The 24,989-nt window shown below is 33.9% G+C and overlaps 4 protein-coding genes across 4 annotated transcripts in view; 2 read left to right on the top strand and 2 right to left on the bottom strand.

Moving 5' to 3' along the window:
* Positions 1-7,747, top strand: part of LOC119190741 — a 49,195-nt gene extending 41,448 nt beyond the window's left edge. The window contains exons 3-4 of the mRNA XM_037443367.1: positions 3,833-4,033; positions 6,674-7,747. Of these exons, the coding sequence (XP_037299264.1) occupies positions 3,833-4,033; positions 6,674-6,865 (393 nt within the window). The 3' untranslated portion in view covers positions 6,866-7,747. The remainder of the gene's footprint in view (positions 1-3,832; positions 4,034-6,673) is intronic.
* A 1,081-nt stretch (positions 7,748-8,828) lies between these two features.
* Positions 8,829-10,027, top strand: LOC115455397 (DNA polymerase epsilon subunit 4-like). The gene is made up of 2 exons (XM_030184043.2): positions 8,829-9,224; positions 9,603-10,027. Exons 1-2 carry the CDS (start codon positions 8,916-8,918, stop codon positions 9,744-9,746), a joined length of 453 nt encoding a protein of 150 aa, XP_030039903.2. The 5' UTR covers positions 8,829-8,915; the 3' UTR covers positions 9,747-10,027.
* LOC115450483 (maltase A1) lies at positions 9,580-16,014 on the bottom strand. Its single transcript, XM_037443034.1, has 11 exons — positions 15,610-16,014; positions 14,954-15,133; positions 14,103-14,266; positions 13,652-13,777; positions 13,197-13,317; positions 12,724-13,055; positions 12,380-12,487; positions 11,717-11,968; positions 10,840-10,937; positions 10,482-10,619; positions 9,580-10,323 (listed from the first exon to the last, which is right to left on the bottom strand). Exons 1-11 carry the CDS (start codon positions 15,752-15,754, stop codon positions 10,155-10,157), a joined length of 1,833 nt encoding a protein of 610 aa, XP_037298931.1. The 5' UTR covers positions 15,755-16,014; the 3' UTR covers positions 9,580-10,154.
* A 114-nt stretch (positions 16,015-16,128) lies between these two features.
* Positions 16,129-24,989, bottom strand: part of LOC115450479 (5'-3' exoribonuclease 1) — a 28,058-nt gene continuing 19,197 nt past the window's right edge. The window contains exons 28-32 of the mRNA XM_037443032.1: positions 24,540-24,642; positions 22,214-22,486; positions 21,603-21,718; positions 20,216-20,309; positions 16,129-19,346 (exon numbers count right to left, since the gene is read on the bottom strand). Coding sequence (XP_037298929.1) covers positions 19,260-19,346; positions 20,216-20,309; positions 21,603-21,718; positions 22,214-22,486; positions 24,540-24,642 — 673 coding nt within the window. The 3' untranslated portion in view covers positions 16,129-19,259. The remainder of the gene's footprint in view (positions 19,347-20,215; positions 20,310-21,602; positions 21,719-22,213; positions 22,487-24,539; positions 24,643-24,989) is intronic.

The raw sequence follows: 24,989 nt of genomic DNA, 5'->3' as shown, positions 1-24,989 counted from the left end.
GAGAAAAATTTTTATTACATCATCATAGCGCATAAAATATATCATCCTTCATTTTATATTTAAGTTATAATTTTCTCGGATACCTATTGTAGTATCGAAATAATTTGTATTGGGAGCCTTGCTAGCATATAATAATGCAATAATTTATATTTGTTATCATAATGTCTTGAGTGAGAACTGAGCCTAAATGATTTTTTAAACCTTTATTTTAATGCATAGCATAACCTTAAACCAAACATTTATAATAACGCTTTGTACGTAGATTACATAATAAAAACTCTGTATAATTTGTAACCAACAAATGGCCAGCCAATATTGTTTATTTTCTGAGTTCTAAGTCACAAATATTTTTAATTACAATTCTATTTGCGTAAATTAAAAACATTAATTGTATAGAGTTACGTCAGTATTTTTACGTTTCCTGTCAGACCTTTTCATCAATTTCACGCAAGAACACAAAGCCTTATGTTAATTTGGTTCCCACAGTTTTAATTATCAGACGCATCTTAATACTATTGACTGTTGTAAAAACTTTTATTTTAACGATAGTTATCTTCTTATAACGGTAAATGATTTTCGCTTGTACAAATAACTTCTTAGTATCTATTTGTCGTTTTAAATTTTTACCACGTATCATAATGAAGTCCACTGCTAAACGTAGTCTTCCCCAAAATATTTCAAGACAGACTTCTCAAAAACGATCTATAGCCTTGTACGAAGTATGATGTACAAATGTTAATTCCCTCGTGAACTATCTCTGTAGCTCCAGACATAAATGAAGAAACCCACTGTATGCTCAGGATGTATGCGATTGTATTATTGCGTGCATTGTAGTCACTGACGGTCCAACACAATGTGATCGCAATGATAGCGGGCACTTGCAGTTAGTGGACAATGCTCCTTGCACTCGGCTCGCCAGCTTATAATAATCAGTTTATGTCGGCGACATTGCACGGCCACACGATTCTAATCTAATTTGTATACAAAGCTAGTTATTTTCACTGTGTATTACTTTTTCCATTCACGTGAAATTAACACGTAACCATGACACTGCGTATTCAATTTCTAGTTTATATAGATACTAGTTGCTAATGACTACTGCTCAAGTAAATATTATTTATATGTATGTGACATCTACATTTTTCCAAGAGTTGTAACTTACAAAGTCATAAATATGTTAACTTTTAAGTCTAATAGTATCCATGTAATATGAGGTTTTTATTACATTAATCATGATCGATTTGACTATTTCTTCCTTACGACTAAAGCTTACGTAGATTAGGCACTGATGAAAATGTATATTGCTAGAGACCATAATAACGTCTTCAATCTTACACAGTTTATAACCTTTTTTATTATAATGTAATGCAATTCTCACACTAAAGCGTTAGCTTTAGCTTAAAGTATTGTGCATGTCAAAAGCATTCTAATCACCCGAATCAGATGCGATCAGTCTACCACACGCCCGGAGTTGTGCAAGTCTTGATTATTACCCAGCCCGATATGGTGGTCAATGGTGCCGATGGCTACTTTCACCCGTGACTGGCTCATTCATCGAGTTCGCGTTATGCTTTTTAGGGCTCCTTAAGTAAAATGATGAGGGCACCTTTGCTAAGGTTTCTTTTATCAGATCGCTTGTTTGAAAAAAGCAAACTTTATATCTTATGACTTAGAGGTGTGTTTTGCTAAAAAGGTAAATGGGTTAGGTATACGGTCAGACTTATTTTAATGGTCTAGTAACAGCGTACTTTGGCTGTAAATGTGAGGTTCCCTGAGTTGAGTTTTTTTTAGATTCGGATAAACGAAGTTGAAATTCCCAGAATTTATATTTCTCTGACATGGCACTTTGTCTTGTGTCACAAATAACCCTGAAAAAGGAAGCACTAGTTGCATCTTTACTTGTTTTTTTTTTATATGGGCAAGACAAATGACCCCCTACACATGAGGGTAAGTGCAGTAACGTCGAAATAGAATGTCGACTGCCGCGAGATGATACCTACGCGTCAGTCGACCATTAAATCAGTATGTTTGGACAGGATATACACGGGCTGATACCGGAACGTAACACACTTACGTGGGCCACTATGACGGGTTTTAACACCAGACGGTGATCACTATCAGGGCGGATATAAAATATATCAAACCACCATGTGTCAACTGTTAGACCATCTTTTTTAGTTAGGAGATATATATTTTATCGTTGTAATTAAAAACCAATGTACAGAACCCTCGTGGATTTTTTTCACATTCGGCCGGTTTTTCATAACAGAGCAAACATTGCGTCACTGATTGACGTGTCCTGAAAGATGAAATGAACTGCTGGCAGAGCGTGAGTGCGGCCGTGATTTAATTAAATTCTACAGTTTCCTTATACAGTGTGTGTATTATTTGCGCGGCGTTCGGTGCGTGTACCACTTTGATTGAATATTCGAAACTTATTACATTCATTTCCTCTGTAATCTTGATGTTATTTATGATAGATGTCTTTCCAGCTTCGATGGTTGAACCTTTAGCCGCTAATCGAAGGACAGCTTTCATAGGTGGTCTAGATAATACAATAAGAAATAGGTGTCTTTCGATTAGAACGCCTTTAATTGCAAAAAGACGGACTTGCCCCATAGACGGTATAGGACCCCCTGACCTTACATTTATGAATTACTGTTTCAGACGTAATACTCTAAAAAATAAAGAGATGAGAACATAAATCTAAATATTACAATAGGCTTAAAAACTTAGGCATGGCCAATTCTATAATTACAATATTGGCAGCCATAATACTGTCCGGGTTCAAAGACATTGCTTGGGGCTAATTAAAATCCAACATTTTTTTATGTATTAATTTAAACCAGTCAGACGGAACCGAATTGTTAGTAGGTGGCTCATTTGCAAAAGTCCGTATAGGTTACTACAGTTTTCAAGAATCAGATGTGATTTGGTTTAAGAAACCTAATATCCATTATCATTATGAAACATAACATCTAATGTCTCAGGATAACGAGTGCAGTTCAATGCTGTGTACGGTTTCGAATTCTGTTTTGGGTGTAAATATTACTGATATGCGCAATTGTGAAGCTTATCACTAAGTGCTAGAGTCTAGCGCTTCAGTGTGCGAAGATACATATTGTCATAGTTATTTGAAGCCTGGTTTTAGTGGCATCATGCTCTGATTTATATAAAACCAATTTATAGGTAAAAATAAAACAGATTCTTTTACTAACATCACAATCGTTATTCTTAAGCTGAAATGATTGGTTGGAATGACTGACAATACGTATAGACTGGCTATTAATTTAATATCATATTGCAGCCCGCATTGAACCGAGGTGGCCCGTGGGCCCCGTGGCGCGATTCCTTCAATTCGTGGAAGAATCGGCGCCCCCCGATGTGACTTTCGTATTAATAAGATTATGATTTATAGTCTGCAATATCGAATCTCAGATTTAAAATGTATGCTTGCATGTGCTACAAAAGGTTATTAAGTTTGGACTGGGTCTCAATAAGATATATAGCAAAATAAGCTATAACATTATAGTTTTAGGGGCACTTTTCTATTTATACTTGCTATTACGAATCCTGTAAGCTAAGACTGCATTGGGTAGCGAAGTTCTCCAAGTATAATATAACTTATACCTACTGAGTTATAACTTGCAACGAAATCATGTAATTCGAAGTTAGAAATATAGTTAGGTATATCATTATCCAATTACCTCTATATTAAATAAAGAGTTAACATGCTAGATTAGAAAAGAATTCAAATTATACCGTATTTATCTCATAACAAAATATAATGTTGCCAGATCATAAAATAATTCCGAGGATTTTTATTTTCCAGGACTCAATGTCTGAGCTCCGCGAGCTGTGCTACCCGGGCACCGACGTGCTGATGCTGTGCTTCTCTCTGGTGAGGCCGGAGACGTTCCGCTCGGTGGCCGAGCGGTGGACCAAGGCGGTGGCCAACGTCAACGCGCCGCTCATCCTGGTCGGCACGCAGAGCGACTTACTACAAGACTCCAGAGTGCTACACACTTTGAGGGTAGGCACACACTCCAGACTAATTTATTTATTTGCACTTTATACATATCGCACCCTTAGAACTAGGTGATCTAACTCAAAGAAGATGATTTGTAGGAGACGAATTAAAAAGATTTGAAAACTATAGAAGGCATTAAAATGAGAGGCCGAAGCGAGAATCTCTGTTTCTATTCTATAGTTTTGCCTTTTTCTCGTTATAAGGTTATAGAGCATCTTTTGGAAGGTTGTATTTTTACAAAATCAGAAAATATATACATTTTTAGTAAGGTCACTTTAGTTCTAAGGGTCCGATAAGTAAAGGCGGACTTAATGGCAAAGGCATTCTCTACTGGTCCACCTAGGGTGATGACGAGTCTTAAACATAGCAGTTGCAAACATAGTGATTAGCAACAGTCAATATTACTGTTACTTTTGCAGAAATATCATTTGTGGCAACATTTCCGTATTATACTTTACCTACTGTATTTATTTTTAATGAAGATGTGACTGTGGGTCTCTAATTTGCTCATACACAGGGATAAACAAACATTTTACGCACTTTAAAGTATTCATTGAATAAATAATCTCATTGTACTTTAAGAGTTGTTTATTTTCCTCATAATAAACTTTTCGTTGCACACAAGTGCAACAAAAGTGAGCACTAAGTTTACAGAATATCAGACGCTAAAAGGAATAATAACTTTAAAAGGTGTCAAGATTATTTATTTATTCTAAATCATAAAATTGCTTAATGATTTCATATGTTTACGCGAATGCTAGACGTTGAAATAAAACTTTTTTGCGGATTAAAATGCTAGAGATGCTCTTAAATTTTATATTCATATGTTGTAAGTACCTAAAGTATTCTAAAATGTACTCTATTTCCTATTTTACCACGTAAACAATGCTTTGTTCGTGGAAATAAAAGCTTATTGTAATCAAATACCTACATAACCGTCACTACCAATCAGGTAATAAGACAATTCTTAGAATAACTAACACAAAAGGCATAACGATCAAGATTCCTTTATTTGAAGTATGACACATCTATGACCGAATAACTTATTGTGACGCACTCTTGATTCCTAAGATACTGATTCTGATGTAATTTTACTTAAGTCCTATTTAATTCAATGGTAAATTTTACCGACTTTGCTTTCTCAAGCTATTAAGTTAATTGGGAAAGTTATTTTAACAATGAAATTGAAAGCGCCTGATCCCCTACGATAACTTGACAACACTGGGGTACACGGCGATTTATTCCTATTATGCAATAAAATATAGTTAGTAAATTAAGATATTATAAACCTGGTGAAAATAAAACTAAAAACTGTATAATCAAATTGTACGATACTTAGTCACTCCCACCAGAAACTGCAAAACTGCAGTAGGTTTTATTTTTTCCTGGTAAATATGAGTCATTTTCCAAAAGTAATGTTTTAAGTTTCAAGATGTATACAAAACTCAAGAGTTATTTAAAATAATCCCTTGAATTACACACAATAGAAGAGTAGGCATCTACCACTAGAAACAGAAATGACCTCTTATTTTGCAACAAAGTATTACTTATGTATGCTATAATACGTTTCTCGAATATACTTATAGTAAGTAAGTAGATTATTAATAAGGTTAAAAAATACACATCCTCCATAAATGGTATCTACGTTAAAAAAATATTCAAGCAGCCAAAATGTTACGACATTCCAAACAATATTTCCATTTACATTCGTTTAAAAAAATATTCGCGCTTACATGTTAAAATTAACACTTTTTGTAATACACACCACAACATATATTTTTAAATCAAAAAAACACGAATGATATGTTTTATGCATTAAAAAATCTTAGTTGAGTTTGAAGATTTGTATTTATATTTCTTGTCTAAATTATTAGATTTCTTTTTGTATTTATAAGTGAGACATGAGTAATATCTGATATTGAGTGATCTTCACAGCTCATAAACCCCCGTATTTGACGAGAATCGTGGAAGTATTACCTGATTCAAATTTTATTTTTGTGGAAATAACACTTGTGCTGTTGCGTGTGCAAATTGAAACTTCACGTTGGTTTTCTGTGACAGGCCGAGCCAGTCCAGTCATGCTATAGGCAAATATGTACTAGCATGACGATGCCACTTTACAAATAGATAATTTCTCTCTATATTACTTATACCTACGTCCTAAATTATTTCTTACCTACATAATATTTTCTCGATAACTCACTCGAGTCGAGAAGGCGATAATTACAATAATAGGGTACATTGTTAGTACGTTACCTCACTGTTATCTTGCACTGATAGGTACGCTTCGAACTAGTGACATATAACCACAATAGATTATAAGCAATAGGTACCACGTCTATTTAAACGTGTCACGAAGCTCGGTCACGATATACAACTGCTTTGTGTTCCTGATTCTTAATGTCCAATAAAATATTTAGTTGGCAAGTAAAAGATATATTCTTTTGCCAGCCTGATTTGTTTTATCTTAAAGAACCAAGGCCTTTTTATCTTAAGGATTTGGAACCAATAAATTCCTCATAATAAAATTAAGTATATATTTGTCAATTTTTAGCTATCCATGGAACCGTTATATTTAAATATTTCAGTGTTTTAAAATTGTATTATGCAGTCATTATAAATATTTATATTTCATAATTTCAGAGCCGAGGCGAGCAGGTCGTGACTGAAGTGGAAGCGAGGGCCTTGGCAGCCAAAATTAACGCCGTGTACATCGAAACCTCCGCCAAAACACGGAAACAGTTGAAAGACGCCTTCGACGCCGCCATTTTGGCGGGGCTGCCAGTGATACAGACCAAGAGACCATTCTGGAAGAAATTGTTTTGTATAAATTAATAGATTTTAGAAAAATGTTACATGTGGCCTATTTTCTGAATGCGTATTTAGCAAAATTGTTTGTACAGTGTACTTATAAATAAAGTTTAATGACAGGAAATCTGAAAGTAAGTAGTTAGCGAGTTTTTTGAAAGGTAAAAGTGATTGTTATGCATGTGAAATGTAATGTTATGTGATGAGTCGGCCTGGATAAATTAGCATTCAATTATTCTACGTTAATAATATCGATATTTAATAAAATCAACAATTGTATAGCCGAAAGTGCCTTATTCGTTTGAAGTAGGATTATCTAATAGAAAACGAATTACGAACGTTTTGTTATTCAAAATATCTTGAACTGTGATATTTATTGTATTGAGTTATTTTCTCATCTACGTAGTTCTCATAGTATGTATTACTATATAAAGTATTTTTTGAGTAATGCACAATGTAAAACCTGTACGTTTTTTCGTTGTCATTAATATTTTCATGTGATTATCTGCCACTTCGTTTTTGTATTATTGATACGCTTCAAAATAGCCAATGTATTTTTTCATAAGAACTAATATTTCATCACGTATTTTACATATCAATTTAATTCGGATTTAATCATTCACAAATTGCTATGCATATTAAACAATAAAAAAATAGATAATCCTACTTCAAACTGCTGAAATTGTTGCAGATCATTTAGTTAAATTATAAAATTAGCTTGAACGTATGGAATAATGTGTATCCTGTAATAATTTAATGATTAGTTGTATTGATTGTTGTACAGTAGAATGTTAATCACTACGACACGTGGCTACGTTGTTGCTGTAGGTGTATATAACGGATACTTATTTTAAATGTTGTTTTGATACTCAACACGAACTGATAATTATATTTTATTATGACTATAAAGTTTTTGTTTTAATTAAACGTTCCTATTTAAGTGTGCCTATCCTTCTATCCTATTATAATTATAACCCAGTAGAGAGAACGCTATCTCTCTTCGAGAAGAGCAAATCGGTGAAGACAAAAGCGCAAATCCATTTCCGGAATAAAAGTCCCCCTGAGTCAACTCTCTCTAGGTTAAAAAATAAACTACATGAAAATCCAAAATATAGTTTTGTCACATGTCTGTTTCATTCAAATAATTTTTCATGCGTTGAAATATACAAACACACAAGAATAGATTAGTAGTGCATTTATCTTAGCTTTAAAGATAAGTAGATATTTACCACAAAAGAAATGTTTCTGGCCGTATTTTGATAATATGTTTGAAAAATTCTAATGATGTTTTTCTTCAGTGGATCATGAAAACATAAGTACTATATAAAATTCATTATTGGCAAGCTCGCTGTTATCCAGTAATCATATCTATACTTTTATATTAAGCTGAAGAATTTATTTGAAAGCGCTAAGTAATGTCAGAATTTACTGATTCAAACAATATTTTAGTGTACGAGTACAATGTGATAGACTGTAGTGTAGACTCGATAGTCCCCTTATCGAGAATGGCTATATGCCATATAACATTATTTCTTTTGAGAGCTTCCGTTGCGTAAACAGTTAAAGTTATGCAACAAAATGTAAATAACCCGTTAACATGACTTTAAAAGTTCTAAAAAAATATTATACAACGAAATCCCCCGCTGCATCTGTCTGCTTGTTTGAACGCGATAAACTCTAAACTATCCAACTGTTTTCTATTAAATTTTTGTTTTGAGATAGTTTAAGAACCTGGGAAGGACATAGGCTACTTTTTATCGAAGAAAAATACTTACATAGCGTGACTTTTATCCCCGAAAACTCTTGTACGCGGGCGAAGACGCGAGCAAAAAATAGAGTGATATAAAAAAAGTTCACCACATGAGATAGATACATCATTCTTGAAATTTTTTTTTTTTTTCAGAAAACCAGATTTCATGTAGTTTTTAAAAAAATATATTAGCCACACTGACTCTTCTGACAAATGACAATCAACTGACACTTCACATTCAAAATCTATTTAACTGTCAAAGTGACAAGAGGAATTTACGCGGCTATTACTTTTCGTTGTTTTTATTTTTCTATTAAACATTTTATCATGACTGAAGAACAAAATTTCGAAGATGTAGATATATCAGATATAATGGACGATGCGGAACATTACCCAGATAGCGATCACCAAACAGAATTTCATAATACAGAATCAAATGATTTAGAAAACCAACACAATGAACAAAGTTCCGAAATATTAAACACAGAGGAACAAGTTGCTGAAAAAAACGCCCAGAGAAGTGAAGTTATCAGATCTACGAGATTACCTATGGCTAGGATAAAAAATATAATGAAAATGGACCCAGACGTCAGTGTTGTATCCAGCGATGCTGTATTCTTGGTTACTAAAGCGACAGTAAGTTCGGCTTACCATAGAGAGCTTATTAGATTCATTATTATATGTTACCTAATCGGTAAAACAAAAATTGCAACAAAGAACGGTAACAATAGATGGTCTTTGGTATATGTATATTGTAGTTGAATTTTTATGACATGCTTTTAATATTTTCTCATATGAATCATACTTTCAGTCCTCTAGCTCATACATACTTTCTTGTTTTTTACCGGGAATAACTGCAGGATTAACTTGCTAATAATTATTTGTAACCATTTAAAAATTAAGTATAGCATTAATAAACAAACATGTGGCTAAAAATCAATTTACTGTAATGTTGATTTACATTTTAGGACAGGTGTAAAGAAACTCAATATTAACATATATCCTTTATTGCAGGAATTATTTTTAGAAACAATAGCTAAGGAGACATATGCATACACCTCAACAAATAAAAGGAAAATTATATCAAAGAAGGATTTAGATCTTATTATAAACAAAGTTGACTGCTTGTGCTTTCTAGAAGGTGCTATGGACTTTTAATGAATGGTGACCGTTGAAACTAAAGCTTTGCACACATGTCTTTATGTAGGGATGGTGGTAGTGACTTGTGATCTACACAATAATTTAAAAAAAAAGAAGTAAACACATATGTTCATAGTATGTTAAGATCACAGGACTTTGTATGTTGAAAGTGATTTGTCCATAAGAATTTATTAAAATGTCATCTTGCCACCTCCTGGAAGCATGACCATGTGTCCCAAAGCATGAAGCTGTATATAGTTGATTGATTAATTGTAAAATAAAATTGGATTAAATCATTACTTTAGTTTAACTTAAAGCCACTTGCCCGTACACTGCTGCTTGGAAAAAATAGATACTGCAATGGTAACAACCCAGATGGGCCCTCACATATAAGAGGCCTACTAGTTAATATTCTAAAGTTTACAATTAGTACCTAATATAAAAGTATCTATACAAAAATACTGAAAAGTACATGAATAAAGGTTTCATAAAGAACTTGGGCGTTAGACAGCCGTTGTTGGCGTTTTGCGCAGTTGTTGTTAAAACTATGGCACAGTGAGGTGAAACAGCTATGTTGTCTTTGGTAACTTGCGCCCTGAAAAAAAAAAACTTTATTATTTTTAATACACTTAAAAAAACATGGTGTTACTTACGTACCTAACTTTATTTAGTGTTTTTGTATGATAACATGAAAACTATTTTAATTTGCTGTGTCAAGAAAAAATACTTAAGAATGTAACATTGAATACTTACCCTTTTTCTAAGGTACAGTCTACACCAGAAGCGGCTACTCTCAGTCGATCAGATAAGCCCACAGCAGACAGATTCACTCTTTGTTGTTGGTCTGATAAATTGATAATACTAGCGAATCCAGGATTACCTGATAATTGCCTAAAAGAAAAAAAAGTATTTTCAAATAAATCCACATAATGTTGACTCTTCGTGATTCTTATGTTCAGAGACATCGAAAGTAGGCAGAAATATAACAAGAATATACGATTTGCCAACTCCAGATGTCGAAGTGTTAAACTCGCTTTTTTGTTCTCTGTTTTTGGGTATCAAATAGAAGGAATTCATAATTAAAGTTAAATAATTGATAATTTAAATATACCTGGTAACTACTAAAATGTCCTTGGACGGAGCTCTGATGTCCATATTACCCCTCCGAACAGCAGGTGACTTCTTGATCGCGACCACATCTTTGTAGAACTATTAACAAACATAATTAGTTACAGACACACAACCCTTTATACAGGTAGGTAGAAATACATCTATGCACCTGCGATCCCGTGATGATGATTTTATTTACTTACGAAACAAACTCATTAATATTACGGGATTTGTGCTCATAATGTAATAAACACATTTTTATATACTATTTGTAAAACTAGATATCCCGGCTAATTTCTGAAAATACAGATCTGATTCTGCAATTTCTTGTAAAAACTGCGTTATATCCGAATGCCTGCTTTTTAAAATCGGACGAAACTGTGAGATAAATTATGCTAAACAATTTAAAAAAATATTTTTAGAAACGTGTTTATTTAAATGTTCTAAAAAGAAAAAACCTCTTTTAAACTGAATCAATCTTTGTTTTATGCGATGTAGAGATAAAAGCTCGTTGCAATAAATTTTCTTTTGTCAAGATCATAATTATTGTATTATCAATATATATTTATTTGTTATTAATTTTCTCACCTAAGTAATTCTTTAATTTCATACCCATTTTATAGGAGTGCGTAAAAACTAGTAACGTAACTAGTCCGCTATCGTGGGCGTTCTAAAGTATTGGATATAAAGTAAAGGTATTTCATTTTTTGTATTCTCAGCAGACCCTTTTATTTGATACCCATATCATGGGCGTGAACAAAGAATTACGAGTCCATCTTGGGCCGTCCGCCATATTGAATTTACAAACATAGGTATATACATACATACATACATTGCAAATTAAATAAAACCTTAAAAAATACTTTCTAAAATCCTACCGTGTAATGGCTTTTGACGACATTTATTTGCGCCGCCAGGTTGACTGTTTCGTAATTATCAGCAACAGGCAACCAGGTGTCCCCGCTGCTGTTTGAGAAACCAGCGTGCTTAGAGCCGTCCCACTGGTAAGGGGTACGGGCCGGGTCACGTGACTTCATCCAGTAGTTCGTAGGGTCGTCGGTGTTGCAAGCCTGCGGGTCCTTTGTATCCGTCCAGCTTATAGAACCATCGGTCATGCCGATTTCTTCACCCTAATAAATGTTAAAGGATTTTTATGGTCTAGTCATTTGGGCCGCAATAGTAGTTATACAAACAATGAGTGTATAACTGAGAGACATGGCGAGAGACCGTGAGGCGCATTGCATCTGCTCCAGAAAACACTACATGATAATCACGACCATTCTGTCAAGAGCGTAACGATCAAGAAGTTATTTAAGTCATAATAGCTGGTAATATAACCTACATTAGTGTAGCTACACTTAGTACAAAAACGGTCTCCCGCCACGAGGTATAGTACTCAAGTTGTTTGCCGGCTATACATACTAAAAATATGTATAATTTTGCTTGTTACATCGTAGTATTCTTCGATAAAAAACAAATTTTGAAGCCCTAACAAACGGAAATAAATACTTGAACTTATATAAATTCGTATAACATTTTACCTGATAAGTAAGAGAGATTCCAGGCAACATGAGCGCTAGCATATTCAAGGCATCTATCCTTTTGACGCCGTGTCTAGTTCCCACGCGGCTTTGATCGTGGTTACCATTCTAAAGAACAAAAAAATATAAGATATATGGTAAAGACAGATGCTATAAAAGCCTTGAGCAGATTCTAAGTTATTTTTCGTAGCTAGCTTTTACCCGCAGTTACACCCGCGGGATTTTTCCGGAATAAAGATTTGTCTATAGCATTTAGGAGTAATGCTGCTTCGCCGCAAAAACAAACAAAGCTAAGAAACTGTCATGTAGAGACCTACCATTTAGCATTCCTATTTACTACTCACCACCCAATTTGCCGTCTTCCCAGCAGGCATGTTATTCATCCAATTATCGATTACCATCTTGAAGTCTTCTGCATTCGACTCTTTCTTTAATCCCTCCAAATAGAGAAAGTTGAAAGGCACTGAACCGTTTCTGACGCCGTTGCCATAGTAACGGATCATGTCGGATAAATCCGCGTAGCATTCCGTCATCATAACCTTGGATTCGTTATGACGAGCTATGTACTCGTCGAGCAAATCTCGCCAGTCGTAAACTACGTCATACGTCTCTTCCATGTTTTTTGTGTATATGTGATCTAAATATTCATAGTCGTCTGGAGTGGTACCGGGTGTTCCTGTTGATTTCGTAATAGTTAGTAATATTAAAGAATAGGTATATTTAGTTTTATTAATATCGGTTTATCATTTTGCCTATGAAATTTAGCAGGCTATAAAAAGACATTAATTGTCGAAATCAAATAAAATAAGAATCATACCAGATGGCGGTTCGTCGGGGTACTTCCCGTCGTGCTTGCTGGGGTCCACTTCATACATAATGTTAACGGCGTCCACGCGGAACCCAGACACGCCTTTATCCAACCAAAAATGGAGGACATCCTAAAATGTACAGGTAAGTATTCATCATATAAACACATAATTTATGCGGTACACTTTCATGACGAAATCGCATCAAAATATGCATTTTGAACTAGTTATAATAGTATAAGGTTTAGCACTAGCACTAAAGTGCGAATAATTGCTATTATCCCCCTATGTAAAGTATTTTTTAATTAATTTATTTAATTTACATAACAAAAGACCCATAATAAAATTTACACCTACATGACAGATACAATTAATTTATACAATACTTAAGTAATATTGTTCGGTGAAGTATTTTTTAGTGAAGCTAAGACATAGGGTTTCAGCCTTTAGTTGAAAATCATCATACCTTCATCTCTTCTTGAACTCTGGTGTTGCGATAATTAAGGTCGGGTTGGCCTATTACAAACTGGTGTAAGTAGAATTGTTGCCTTATAGGATGGTATTGCCACGCACTCTTGCGGAATATGCTGACCTGTTGACGGTGATACAAGCATTCATTTACACCAAATTTCAGACAAAACAGGTATTTTATGTAAGTGGAGTTCAAAGTCCAATTGTGTATTAAGTAACTCCAAAAATAATATTTTAATCCAGGCCGCTAAACATTACATGAAATTAAATATGACAGCTGGTTGACACTTTTTGTATCCTGTATCCAGCACAAATTGACAGTATCTGCGTCTTTGACGTACCTACCTAAGTAAATAAATAATTGTTAAGATTGTGACCACGTAGAACACCGAATAATGACGTTTATTAAATAAGGATTATTTTCTAACTAGCATATTAGTTTTTACCCAGTTGTTAGGAGGCAAAAGTTGATTAGAATCATTAGGACTGAGTTTCCCATCAGCCCAGATGTAATAGTCCTCATAGCCCGATTCCCGGTTAGCGGATTTTACAAACCAATCACTCTCGTTGCTCGTGTGGTTAGGAACGTAGTCTAATACCACGCGAATACCTTGAAAAATAAACGAAGCGTAGTTTATTAAAATATGGTAAAAGGAAATGTGGAAATAAGGTTTTATGAAACAGGTATATCATCATCAGGGATAATTTGAAATTCATTGCTGATCATAGGCCTATCTTAAATAATCCCAGATGTAATGGAATTATTCATTTTATTGAATTAATAAGCATCAAATGCTAAGTACCAATAGTTGCGAGAATCGAATATATATGTAGGTATGCACTCTCAATCAGAAAAAAATTAACTCTTTACAACGAGTACTTACTTATTACGATTAATATAAGGTACGTACCTACTTGTTGCTTATATTTTTTAAATATTTTTTGTACGTCTATTATCTACTACAGGCACACGATTGAATAAGCACAAATAATGATGCACATTCTTGTTTGGACAAAATGTAAGTAGGTATATAAACGAAATTGGAAACAAAATGTATGTATCAACATTCAACAGTATTGAAATGCATACATTTCAAGTGCTGGGTTGTTGCTTTACATGTACCTGTTTACAAAAACGTTCAGATAAAAACAACCAGTTATATATCTTAATCGTATAATTTATTGTGATAAAGTAATAAGTATAGCTTTTTCTTTAATTTAACATTTTCTCCGTTTTACAAATTCACGAAATTTGACGTAGAAAGTGAAATTTCGTAAATTTGTAAGTTATATTTACCCAAGTTTTTTGCTTCTTTCATAAGATTATCGAAGTCCTCCATTGTGCCATACTCGGAAGAAATCTCCTTGTAGTTTGTAATATCGTACCCGAAGTCGTACATAGGGGACGAATAGATGGGCGACAGCCATATTGCGTCGACCCCTGTATCTTTTAGATAGGGCAGCTTTTCTGTTATTCCTGCACAAACAGATAAAAATTACTACTAGAAATTAAAACCCCTGGAAACAAATTAAAATGATTGCGGTTGGATAAACAAAAATACATAATTTTGAATGAGTTAGCGTAATTTTATTCACAGATCTGGTAGGTAATATCAAAGCCAGCATCAATGAACCACAAAACGTACGTTTTCATCAGCCAATTTAAGATCGTGTGTATAAGCCCTAACATTTGTCGGTTGCTAGAATACTTTGGGCCCCTTTCCCCCTTTTCAAGTTAATTATATTTGAGCTATCGTATTAAACAGCTAATGTAGATGGTACTCATTTTATTAGGTATACCATTTATTTGGGAGCATGGATTAGTGCGACTTTTGTATTTGGTCGGCTTATAAATTACGTGACGAATAGCATTAAATTTATCAGTAAGCGGTGAAATCGGCCCTTAATACCTACAATAATTTCAAAAAACAAACTTAAAATGTGCGGCCTTACCATTCAAATCTCCAATGCCATCACCGTCACTGTCCTTGAAGGAGCGAGGGTAGATCTGGTAGATGGTGGCGGATTCCCACCACACATCAGCACAGACCAAGTCGGCGAAAGTCGCGGCCAAAACAGATATTAATATAGCTCGCATTTCGATTTTTCTCTTTATTCCTATATGCTTAGTGTTATTTAAAAAGAAATATGTTTTTTTATGACATGTCCTATTATGGAAGATTTTCTAAAAAAACAACAACAATATTTCGAATGCACCTGTGTATCGTGCGCTCTCCGTACTTGCAATAAGTGAGTCCTTAACAGTCTATACTTTAATAGTGAGATGTAACAAGGATTTAGAAGTACTTGTGAAATAGATATTGCTATCTTAATAATATTGTGATCCTGATTTAGTGGGAGGGTAGAATAAAATCAGCAAGATCCAGATTCGATTCCCAAGTTGGGGAATTATATGGTTTATATACAAAGTATAGCATAATTTTTTGTAGAAACAAAGAAATATAAACACAATCGCGGTCCACATTCAAAATATATTTATCTGAGTTTTACAATTTTTATGTACAAAGATAGTAAATTGCAACACAGTATTGAAAAGAGAAAAAAAACTTTACAAAGACAATATAATGATTATTCATTATTTTGTACTTTAAAGAATATTTTGTAGAATCCTTTTTACTTGACAGTTATCAACATACCAACTAAATGTTTTCATACATAATTTCGTAGCACCTCAATATTATTTAGAAAATAAGAAACAAAATAATGGATATGATTAAAAAAAAAAACTTAAGTAGGATACCACTGTATATAATCATACACGAGAACAGTTTAATGATATTAGGATTTATAAAACTATAAATAAATTTTACTAATAATTCTATTTCGGACAATTCATTAGTTCACGCTATTTACTTTTGCCATACATTTGATAAACTTATGCAAAGTGAAATTCTCTTATAGAATATCAATATTGTAAAAATCCCAGGTACAATAGGGCTGATTAAAAAAAAAATAACAAAAGAAGTCTTTATTTTACAATCATTAAAGTCGCTCTCAAAGAGCAGCTGACAGTCGTTTATCAGTGAACAAGGGATGGATAAGCTGTTAGAATGACTCGATAATCGGTAAGATTCGTATTTTTTTTAACGATTTATTCTTATACCTTTACTGACGTGATTTGGAAAATATAATAATTTTTATTGCGAAAAAATCACTGAGAAAATATGTATAATCAAATCTATACCTGACCTGATTTAGAAAATATAATATTATGAAAGAAACACAGAGGAAATATGTGTAATCAAATCTATACTGTATTCGCTAATAAAGCATATATTGCAACAGAGATCAACAAAAAGGACCCTACATTATAATCATAAAACTCACCTGGACAAGTTGAGCAATATTGTAGCCTTATGCAGAATAATCTGCGTCAATTATAAGAAGCTGTAACTGTACTCATTGTAGAAAAACTTGAATATAATCGTAGTGAGATAGTCCGCGCCGTAGCTGGAGCCTCTAAGGCAAGGGACAAGAGAATATGCTCATTATTACTGACGGATTGAAATATTTCCAATAATTTATTCTTACACGACAAAGGTCGCGACTTGAATGATATTTCCCTTCCGTCAAAGTATAAGATCATACGCTCATGTGTACGTTTATAATTTAAATGTTGTATTTCACAGATTAGTGTGCGTAGAACATACTAGTGTATAAACTTATGAGTGCGTACATAACGACACTAATGATATAATTAATTATTCCTTCTATATAGTAGATGAATTGAAAGTGACAGCATTTGTTGTTCACGGCAACAACATGGCGCATACTTTCTAGAAGGTCGAAGAATTTATTTAGCCACAATAATTTATTTAGCTGATTCATGGAATTCTGCCCTTTCACCAGTTCCAGCTACGGCGCTATTGCTATTGTAAAAATATTAAAAAAATAAGGAACTTTTGATTCATATTACTTAAGTCAATTTGGGATACTTTGGCACGAACAATTTTCGCGGCAAAAAGTAACCCTTAAACCGACGAGTTCTATGTATCCTGCTGAACACCGGAATATAATTATATATACAAATTATTACTAAGTTACATAACATACAAGGCCGCAACACATCATTTACAGTCAGTAACCTTCGCATTAGAATAATATGAATCGACTCATAGCCACACAAAAGTTTATGTCAAACAATTTAGATTTTTTAATTATATATTTTAAGCTCTTTTCATGCAAAAATGATATAATAAAATCATATAAGTTTACTTAGAACTCATTGGTTCGATACATTTTAGACAAATCGATCACGCACATATCCACATACACGTAATATTTACAAAATGTACAATGTGGCTAATCTAACTTGAGATAATTGCATATTATGATTCCTTGATCGTTTTTATTATTACAATTGATTTTTATGTTCGAGGCAATAGGCCCTTTGCACACGAGTCGAAATAAAAACGCATCGTAAGCGTCGTTTGTTACGAAAGTTTTTCTAGAGTTGGGAATACATATCGACGATTGTAACGCTAATTGACTTAGCGATATTTTTTTCGAAAAAATTTAACTAATTTAAAAAACGTAGAAAGAAAAGCTGATTTTAAATATGTATGAAACTTAGTGTCGCAAAATGTCACTTAAGTGAATTAGCTTTTTAACCGTCGATATAGTCCGCTCGCGAGCTGCGAGGAATCTTATGGAAGGTTGACGCAATGATTTAATGTAGTGATTTTGCCGATATTATGTTATCAATTAATGATATACACACGTATGTCTCACTTTTGGCGCCCGAATTTACCTACATCGATAACGCAGTATCGATAAAATCACTAAACGGGTACATTCGATAATATTCTTGGGAGCTCGCGTACGGACTATACATGTTCGCATACTACGCAGGGTCGTTTCAGAATCAAGTCTCTAGCTTGTCTTCCTGTTAGTTTAAAATATATTTACTAGTACGATACGATTAGCTTACGACACATGGGAGAAAGTATATAATATATTCTATGAGAGATAACAATCTCTCATGGAAAATATAGTTCAGTAGGACAATTCCATAGATGCAGAATGTAAATCACATAATATTTAAGTATCAGCTTACAGTCGTCATTAAAACAGAAAAAAAGGATGGAAACTAAATCACAACGTTTTCAAATAATTGTGTTGAAAAAAAAATAATAATAAAGAAACGTCTTTTACTTAATGTTATAATGTTCTAGAATATTTAAACTTTTATTGAAATCGGTTGATTTTAATTAATATCACACAATTTCGTCTTTCACATTGTCACAACTTTTGTTCATTTTCGAATCACTCATGACATTATTAAGGAAATGTGATAATTATCTTATGACCAGTCGCTGGTTTGTATATTTTGATATTAACCTTCATTTAGAGCTAATTTTTAATCATCAGATAAAATATATTCATCAAATAAACTATAACCTGACCAGATATAAAAGTTGGACAATTGAACAATTTGTTCATAGAACCGTAATTTTTTATTTAGTCAGAGTAAATTTTATTCTATGAATATTTAATCTGGTGGTTGAAAATCAGTTATTATACATCAATTAAAAATATATTTTACAATATTTTCACGTTTAAGTCCGTTGGTTCGTAACACATTAATCTATTTGGAAAGGTAGATTGGCTGCTATCCTCGGTTTCCGTTTCTTCATGGGTCTCGAAGTCGGGTCTTGGTTCTGTGTCATCTGTGGAACATATTTGTATAGTTAGTTGATTCAGACTCTGAATCAACTTCAGGGATGTTATGGATATGAAATTTCGGATATGGATACGGATATGGATATAGGAATAAAATTATATCGGTTTCGGATACGGTTAAGGATAATAATTATTTCGGATTATCCGGTAGTTTCGGATAGTTTCGGTTACGGATATTTGATTAAAGTAAAATAAAAAATATATGTATATATATATTATGTAATACAGTAGGGTGACGAATACTAACTATTGTTCATCGTCATCGTCGATTATTAATTATCGATGAACTAATTGGGGGACATGGGTGTTCGGAAAAACTCTGTGTTTTAGAAGTAGTGACACCTCCTCTCCGTGAAAAGTTTTTATCACACTGTTTATATTTTGCAAAAATTACTTTTAACAGGACCAAAAAAAAAAAATAAAAAAATTACAAATTTCACGTAGCGTGTGAGCCGTGAAACAAAAACATGTCGGAACATATTATCCGTAACTTATCCGAAACTTTTATAACGGATACGGTTACGGTTATGGATATATTTTTATTTCGGATATCCGATAGTTTCGGTTACGGTTACGGAGCTCCATAACATCCCTAATTCAGAGTCACTATGATTCTAATACTAGACATTCATTATTGTAACGAGTTCTTAAATGAAATAGAAAGGCTAGGCCATTTCAGAGGTGTCAGCAAATTTAGGTTTTATTATTTTGATACCTAACATTTTGAAAATTGTCTAAAATAAAATAAACCTTATGTGCTGTATTTAGAATTCCTGCACTATATAAAGATTGTTCTAAAACGATACAATGCTAAACATGTGCCACGACGCTTTTTAATGATATGTTGTTAACTAACCGTCGCGTTGATCGGCTGCGGCTTCGGTAGCGCGGATTTTGTCGTCGAGTCTTCACTGTCCCGTCTCGAAGGACCACTCGTGTTTTGAATTCTCCTATAAAAAAAAACCCTTGCAATGAAACAATACTTACATATATCTTATATTATATTTAACGATGTTTTTTTTTTGCTTAATAAACCCAAAACAAAAAATTAGAATAAATCCTGTAATATCCGTATACCGTATTGTATATCGCGAAACAGGCTAATTTACTAGCACATCCATCGCGCCTCAATATCCTCGAAGGGGTAAGAAGAGGTGCAATTAAATCACCCACTTTTCACCGTGTGTGTTCCGTCCCATGATGTGATAGGGAGCGAAACCATTGCCAAATTGTATACAAATTCCAGACTCCGGTTTTGAATGAAATATATAACCACGTTAACATATTATAATTAGACTTTTTATGTGGGAATACCGCATATGTCCCCTTTTATATAAGAAAACTTTTTATGTAGTCGATAAATAAATTAAAATCCCTATCTCTAGTCAAGGGTCCTATCTATATGTCATTACCGAGTGGTTTTATGCAGGTATAATAGATGATAAGTAAACAATACTCCTATTGTTCAAAGGGAAACAATAATCTTGCAGATTAATTAATATTACCGATGTTATTACTTGCTTCCTATAAGTGTTTACATCATTCAAAACACTTATCAGGATTAATATTGTGTTCATGTTCATTGAATTTCCAAGTGTCGGAACCTTTGTTTTAGTTTGAAGATTCTGTTTTTATACCAGGCCCTTGTATCTTATATCAATAATAAGTACATTTTATTGTATCAACAGTAGCCGAGCAATAGTTGGAATATGCGTTAAAATTAAAAATAAAATCTCTCATCTTTGTAAAGTCTATTTGAACACCACTCATATTACAATCATGTCTAGTAAGGAGTCACTAAATGAAAAAAGCACATATTTTCCCTTAGTGAACTTACAAAAATATATAATATTATGGTCATAACTAGAGATATAGTAATGAAACTTAGATTTATTTCGAATTTATCTGAGTGATTCAATGGATAACAAAATTATATTACGTTACGTGCGACATACTTCTGACTGCCTTGGTGGCGTAGTTGTATTGCATACGCGGTACGGCAGCACTCTGAGGTCGTGGGTTCGAATTCCGGGCAAAGTGATATTTGGAATTTTATGCTCTGGAATGTGTGCTCGATATGACGATAGGCTCGTCCCCTATCACATCATAGGACGGAACACACTTGGCAAAAAGCGGGTACCCTAGCGCTCTCCTTACCATTTCGGGGATAAATGCGTGTCGTGTGTATGTGTGTGTGTGTGTGTGTGTGTGTGTGTGTGTGTGTGTGTGTGTGTGTGACTTACCTAGTTTGGACCTGTAGAGGCACAAACGGGTTGTTGATCTTGTCCGCCACGTTATGCGCGGGCGCCGCAGGGTTCGCGTTTGCCATCATCGACGTATCGCCCGTCATCGGAGTATGCTACAGTAACAAGTATAAACTATTAAATATATTTAACAATAAAAGCTTTGCTTTTTGCACATAGAATTGTTTTTTGAAGTCACAAAATATTTATACCTTTATACTTAAGGGCCGAGAAAAAAAATTGTGGCGCCCATAAAAAATTATATCGTTAGTCTAATGATTTCTTATGTTTACGCGAATGTTAGACATTGAAATTAAACTAATTTTCGGGGGACCCCCCATGACCACGAAGGCTGCAAAGTCTTCGAAACGTCGAGAGAAAAATAAAATACAAAAAACCGCGATAAATTCCGAAAATTAGTTTAATTTCTATATCGTTAGTCAAAGTTATATTTGGTAGAAAGCAACAAACATTCAATGTTGGGCCTTTCGCCTTTGACGATGCCCGGTAGTCGTACACTCATAATCAACTCACACATTAATAAGATTCTTTGCTAATAGGGAAAACACACAGTAATTATTAACATTTTGGTAAATAAAGATTATATTCACCTGCGGCTGAGCCCGGCTCGGCATCAACGATATACTAGCATTATTCCCAGTAACAGGAGGCAGATGTTTCGGGAAATGCTGCTCTGTCTGTCTGTTCTGATGGTACATATTCCCTTGGTTGATATGGTTGTACTGCGGTCGCTGGTTGGGCATCCCGTAGTTTTGGTTGTGCATTTGGAAGTTGGGGTTTTGGAACTGCGGGTACGGGATTTGGCTGGGTCCGGGACCCGGGAACTGGCCGAAGTTCGGATACGGCGGCACTGGTGCTTGGCTCTGGAAAATTATTTTAAGTTGGTGATCGACTCTTTGCCTGTCGCAAAAACACAGTAATTGCAAGATTTTGTCTAAATAATTATGTGTAACAAAATTAGAAACTCATGATTTTTGTGTCCAATAAAGTTTTATTGGAGTCATGTCCATAAAAAAGATAATAGAAATAGTAAAAACTATAGATTTTATTAATCAATATAACTGATACTTGAATTGCAATTACTGTGATTTTGTCACAATAGTATAACTGGATGACTTACAATGTGCTACAGATATTTAAGTTCTATGGCGTTCTCTTTATTGAATGACATTGACATCTGTTACGCATATGAATTTATAAAAAAATATTTTTATTAGTTTACATGCTGAAAACTATAAAAGATCTATAGTCAAGGCAAATTGCTAGTCGCCTCTTGCGATATTATCTCGAGGGGACAGGGTAGAAGCCACGTCTTATAGACGATAAATACATAGAGCACTCTACCTAATGCTGGGAGATTAGGTGGGAAAGTCTATCTACACTTACGTCCAAAAAAATCCCGCACCATGCAGTAGTGTGGTCAATTTGTTTGTCCGCTATAATACCGATAGCGTTCCACTCTCGAGCTAAAATTTCATACCGCTCTGATGTTTGTTTTTGTCCCATCTCTATCTAATCTGATTATAAAAATAGTTGCAAAGTCTACCAAGACTAGGATAGTCATATATTGACTATCATTGTCATATAAGTTTCTATGCAGCAAGAATATTGCTTTTCCTGCCAATATCCCAAGAGGCGATAAGTGTGACCTGACAATACACCTTAACGAACATCAGCCAAAAAATAATGAAATTTTGACTCGTCATGACTCGAAATGATCGACACACGTGTAGTACCTTACGGCGTCACTTGTAAAAATATCGCAATACATATCGAGCGAGTAGTCTTAAATTGTGCAACACCTGCAAATGTATTAATTTGGATAATACACAATTCCTTTTCCTCTATACAATGACATCACGTTGGTCATAAGAGCGTTGCAAAACGAGGTTGAGCATAAATGCAGTCTGATGCAGTCGATTCTGGTAAGAAATCGATTTTTATTCGAATTACATGATCGATTTATTTTTACACATTCTCCAACCGAATTAGGCCATTGAATATTTATTACTGTCACCTCATATAAAAGGAGACAAAACTCAAAGTAGTAACAGAAATGTTATAATTATAATTTTTTATGTGATAGTGAAAATATCGATAAACAATATAATTCATCTATATAATCTGTAAGTGGGTAGTATTGTTAATATTATGATCGACACTCAGGTTCAGAGTTAATCTTGTATTTACATTACGATAGCATCGTGGAGGCACCATATATGGACAAGGAAAAACAATCACTTTTAGTCCACATCCAAGGAATATTGTTCTATGAAAAAAAAACTTCACATTGACTTAAATAATTTATATTACTCATGATCTTTCTATGTCGGCTACTTTTTTGGAGCCGCCAATGTTTTTGTTTTTTTTTTTTTTTTTTATAAATGAAGAGACGAGCTTGCCGTTCGCCTGATTGTAAGCGATACGACCGCCCATAAACAGAAGAAACACAATCCAACACCTTGAATTACAAAGTATTGTTTGGTATTCCACTGCGCTCGCCATCCTGAGACATGAGATGTTAAGTCCTTATGTCCAGTAGTTACACTGGCTACAATGTCTTTTAAACCGGAACACAACAGTGACTACACACTGCGGCTTGCGGCAGAAATAGACATTGTGGTGGTACCTACCCAGGCGGACTCTCACATATGAGAGACCTACCATCAGTAAAGTAAAAAATGCAAAACATTAAGTGATATCCGGGTTTAAGATCTGATAGTCAAATTACCTATAACCACGATGACTATAAAAGTTTAGTAGAGGCGGCTGATAACGGCTGGACTTCAAAAAGAAGTACTCAATTTGACTTTTCATTATTAAGAGTTAATTGCATTCCATTCTTAGTATTTTTTACGTGCCAATACTGAATTTAATAATGCCAATACTGATTTTTTTTTAATAATGCTTGTGTACCTTAAAATTACTGTTGACCCACTCGTTGGTGAAGACTTGTTGTTGCTGTACTTTAGCGTTGTTGTATTGTGTCGGCTCTTTGCGCCAGTTCTGTTGTTGGATTCTGTAAGATAATATAGTTTTAATAAAAAATAAATGACCATAACTTATTATTTTAATTGGATGTCGAGTAACGTTTTCTCATGTTAGTCATTACAGTAATTGATTTATGAGAAAGTGAGTGAGAGAAAGAGAGGTAGATGAGAGTAGCAATAGCAAAAAAGCGTGAATAAGAATTATTACTTGATATATATTTTAACTATACATTTTACATAAAAGTGTGTGGGGTCACTACCATATTTGAGGTAGAAACAAATATTTGTTAACATTTCGGTGTCATGACTCCTGAGTAATGTATAAACTAATAATGTGGGCAAAAGCTAATTAAACGGGTGAATGTAATTTTTTGCT

The sequence above is a fragment of the Manduca sexta genome, chromosome 26 (assembly GCF_014839805.1).
Source record: "Manduca sexta isolate Smith_Timp_Sample1 chromosome 26, JHU_Msex_v1.0, whole genome shotgun sequence".
In the NCBI taxonomy this organism is placed as follows: Eukaryota; Metazoa; Arthropoda; class Insecta; order Lepidoptera; family Sphingidae; genus Manduca; species Manduca sexta.
This window is presented reverse-complemented; position numbering and strand designations above follow the sequence as displayed.

Excerpts from the sequence above, each read along its gene's own strand:
- LOC115455397 (XM_030184043.2), top strand. The coding sequence starts at position 8,916 with ATGACTGAAGAACAAAATTTCGAAGATGTAGATATATCAGATATAATG. Across the intron at positions 9,225-9,602 it reads TCTTGGTTACTAAAGCGACA|GAATTATTTTTAGAAACAAT; the intron begins GTAAGTTCGGCT and ends CCTTTATTGCAG.
- LOC115450483 (XM_037443034.1), bottom strand. The coding sequence starts at position 15,754 with ATGCGAGCTATATTAATATCTGTTTTGGCCGCGACTTTCGCCGACTTG. Across the intron at positions 14,267-14,953 it reads GAAAGAAGCAAAAAACTTGG|GTATTCGCGTGGTATTAGAC; the intron begins GTAAATATAACT and ends TTATTTTTCAAG. Across the intron at positions 11,969-12,379 it reads GAATCTCTCTTACTTATCAG|GGTGAAGAAATCGGCATGAC; the intron begins GTAAAATGTTAT and ends AACATTTATTAG.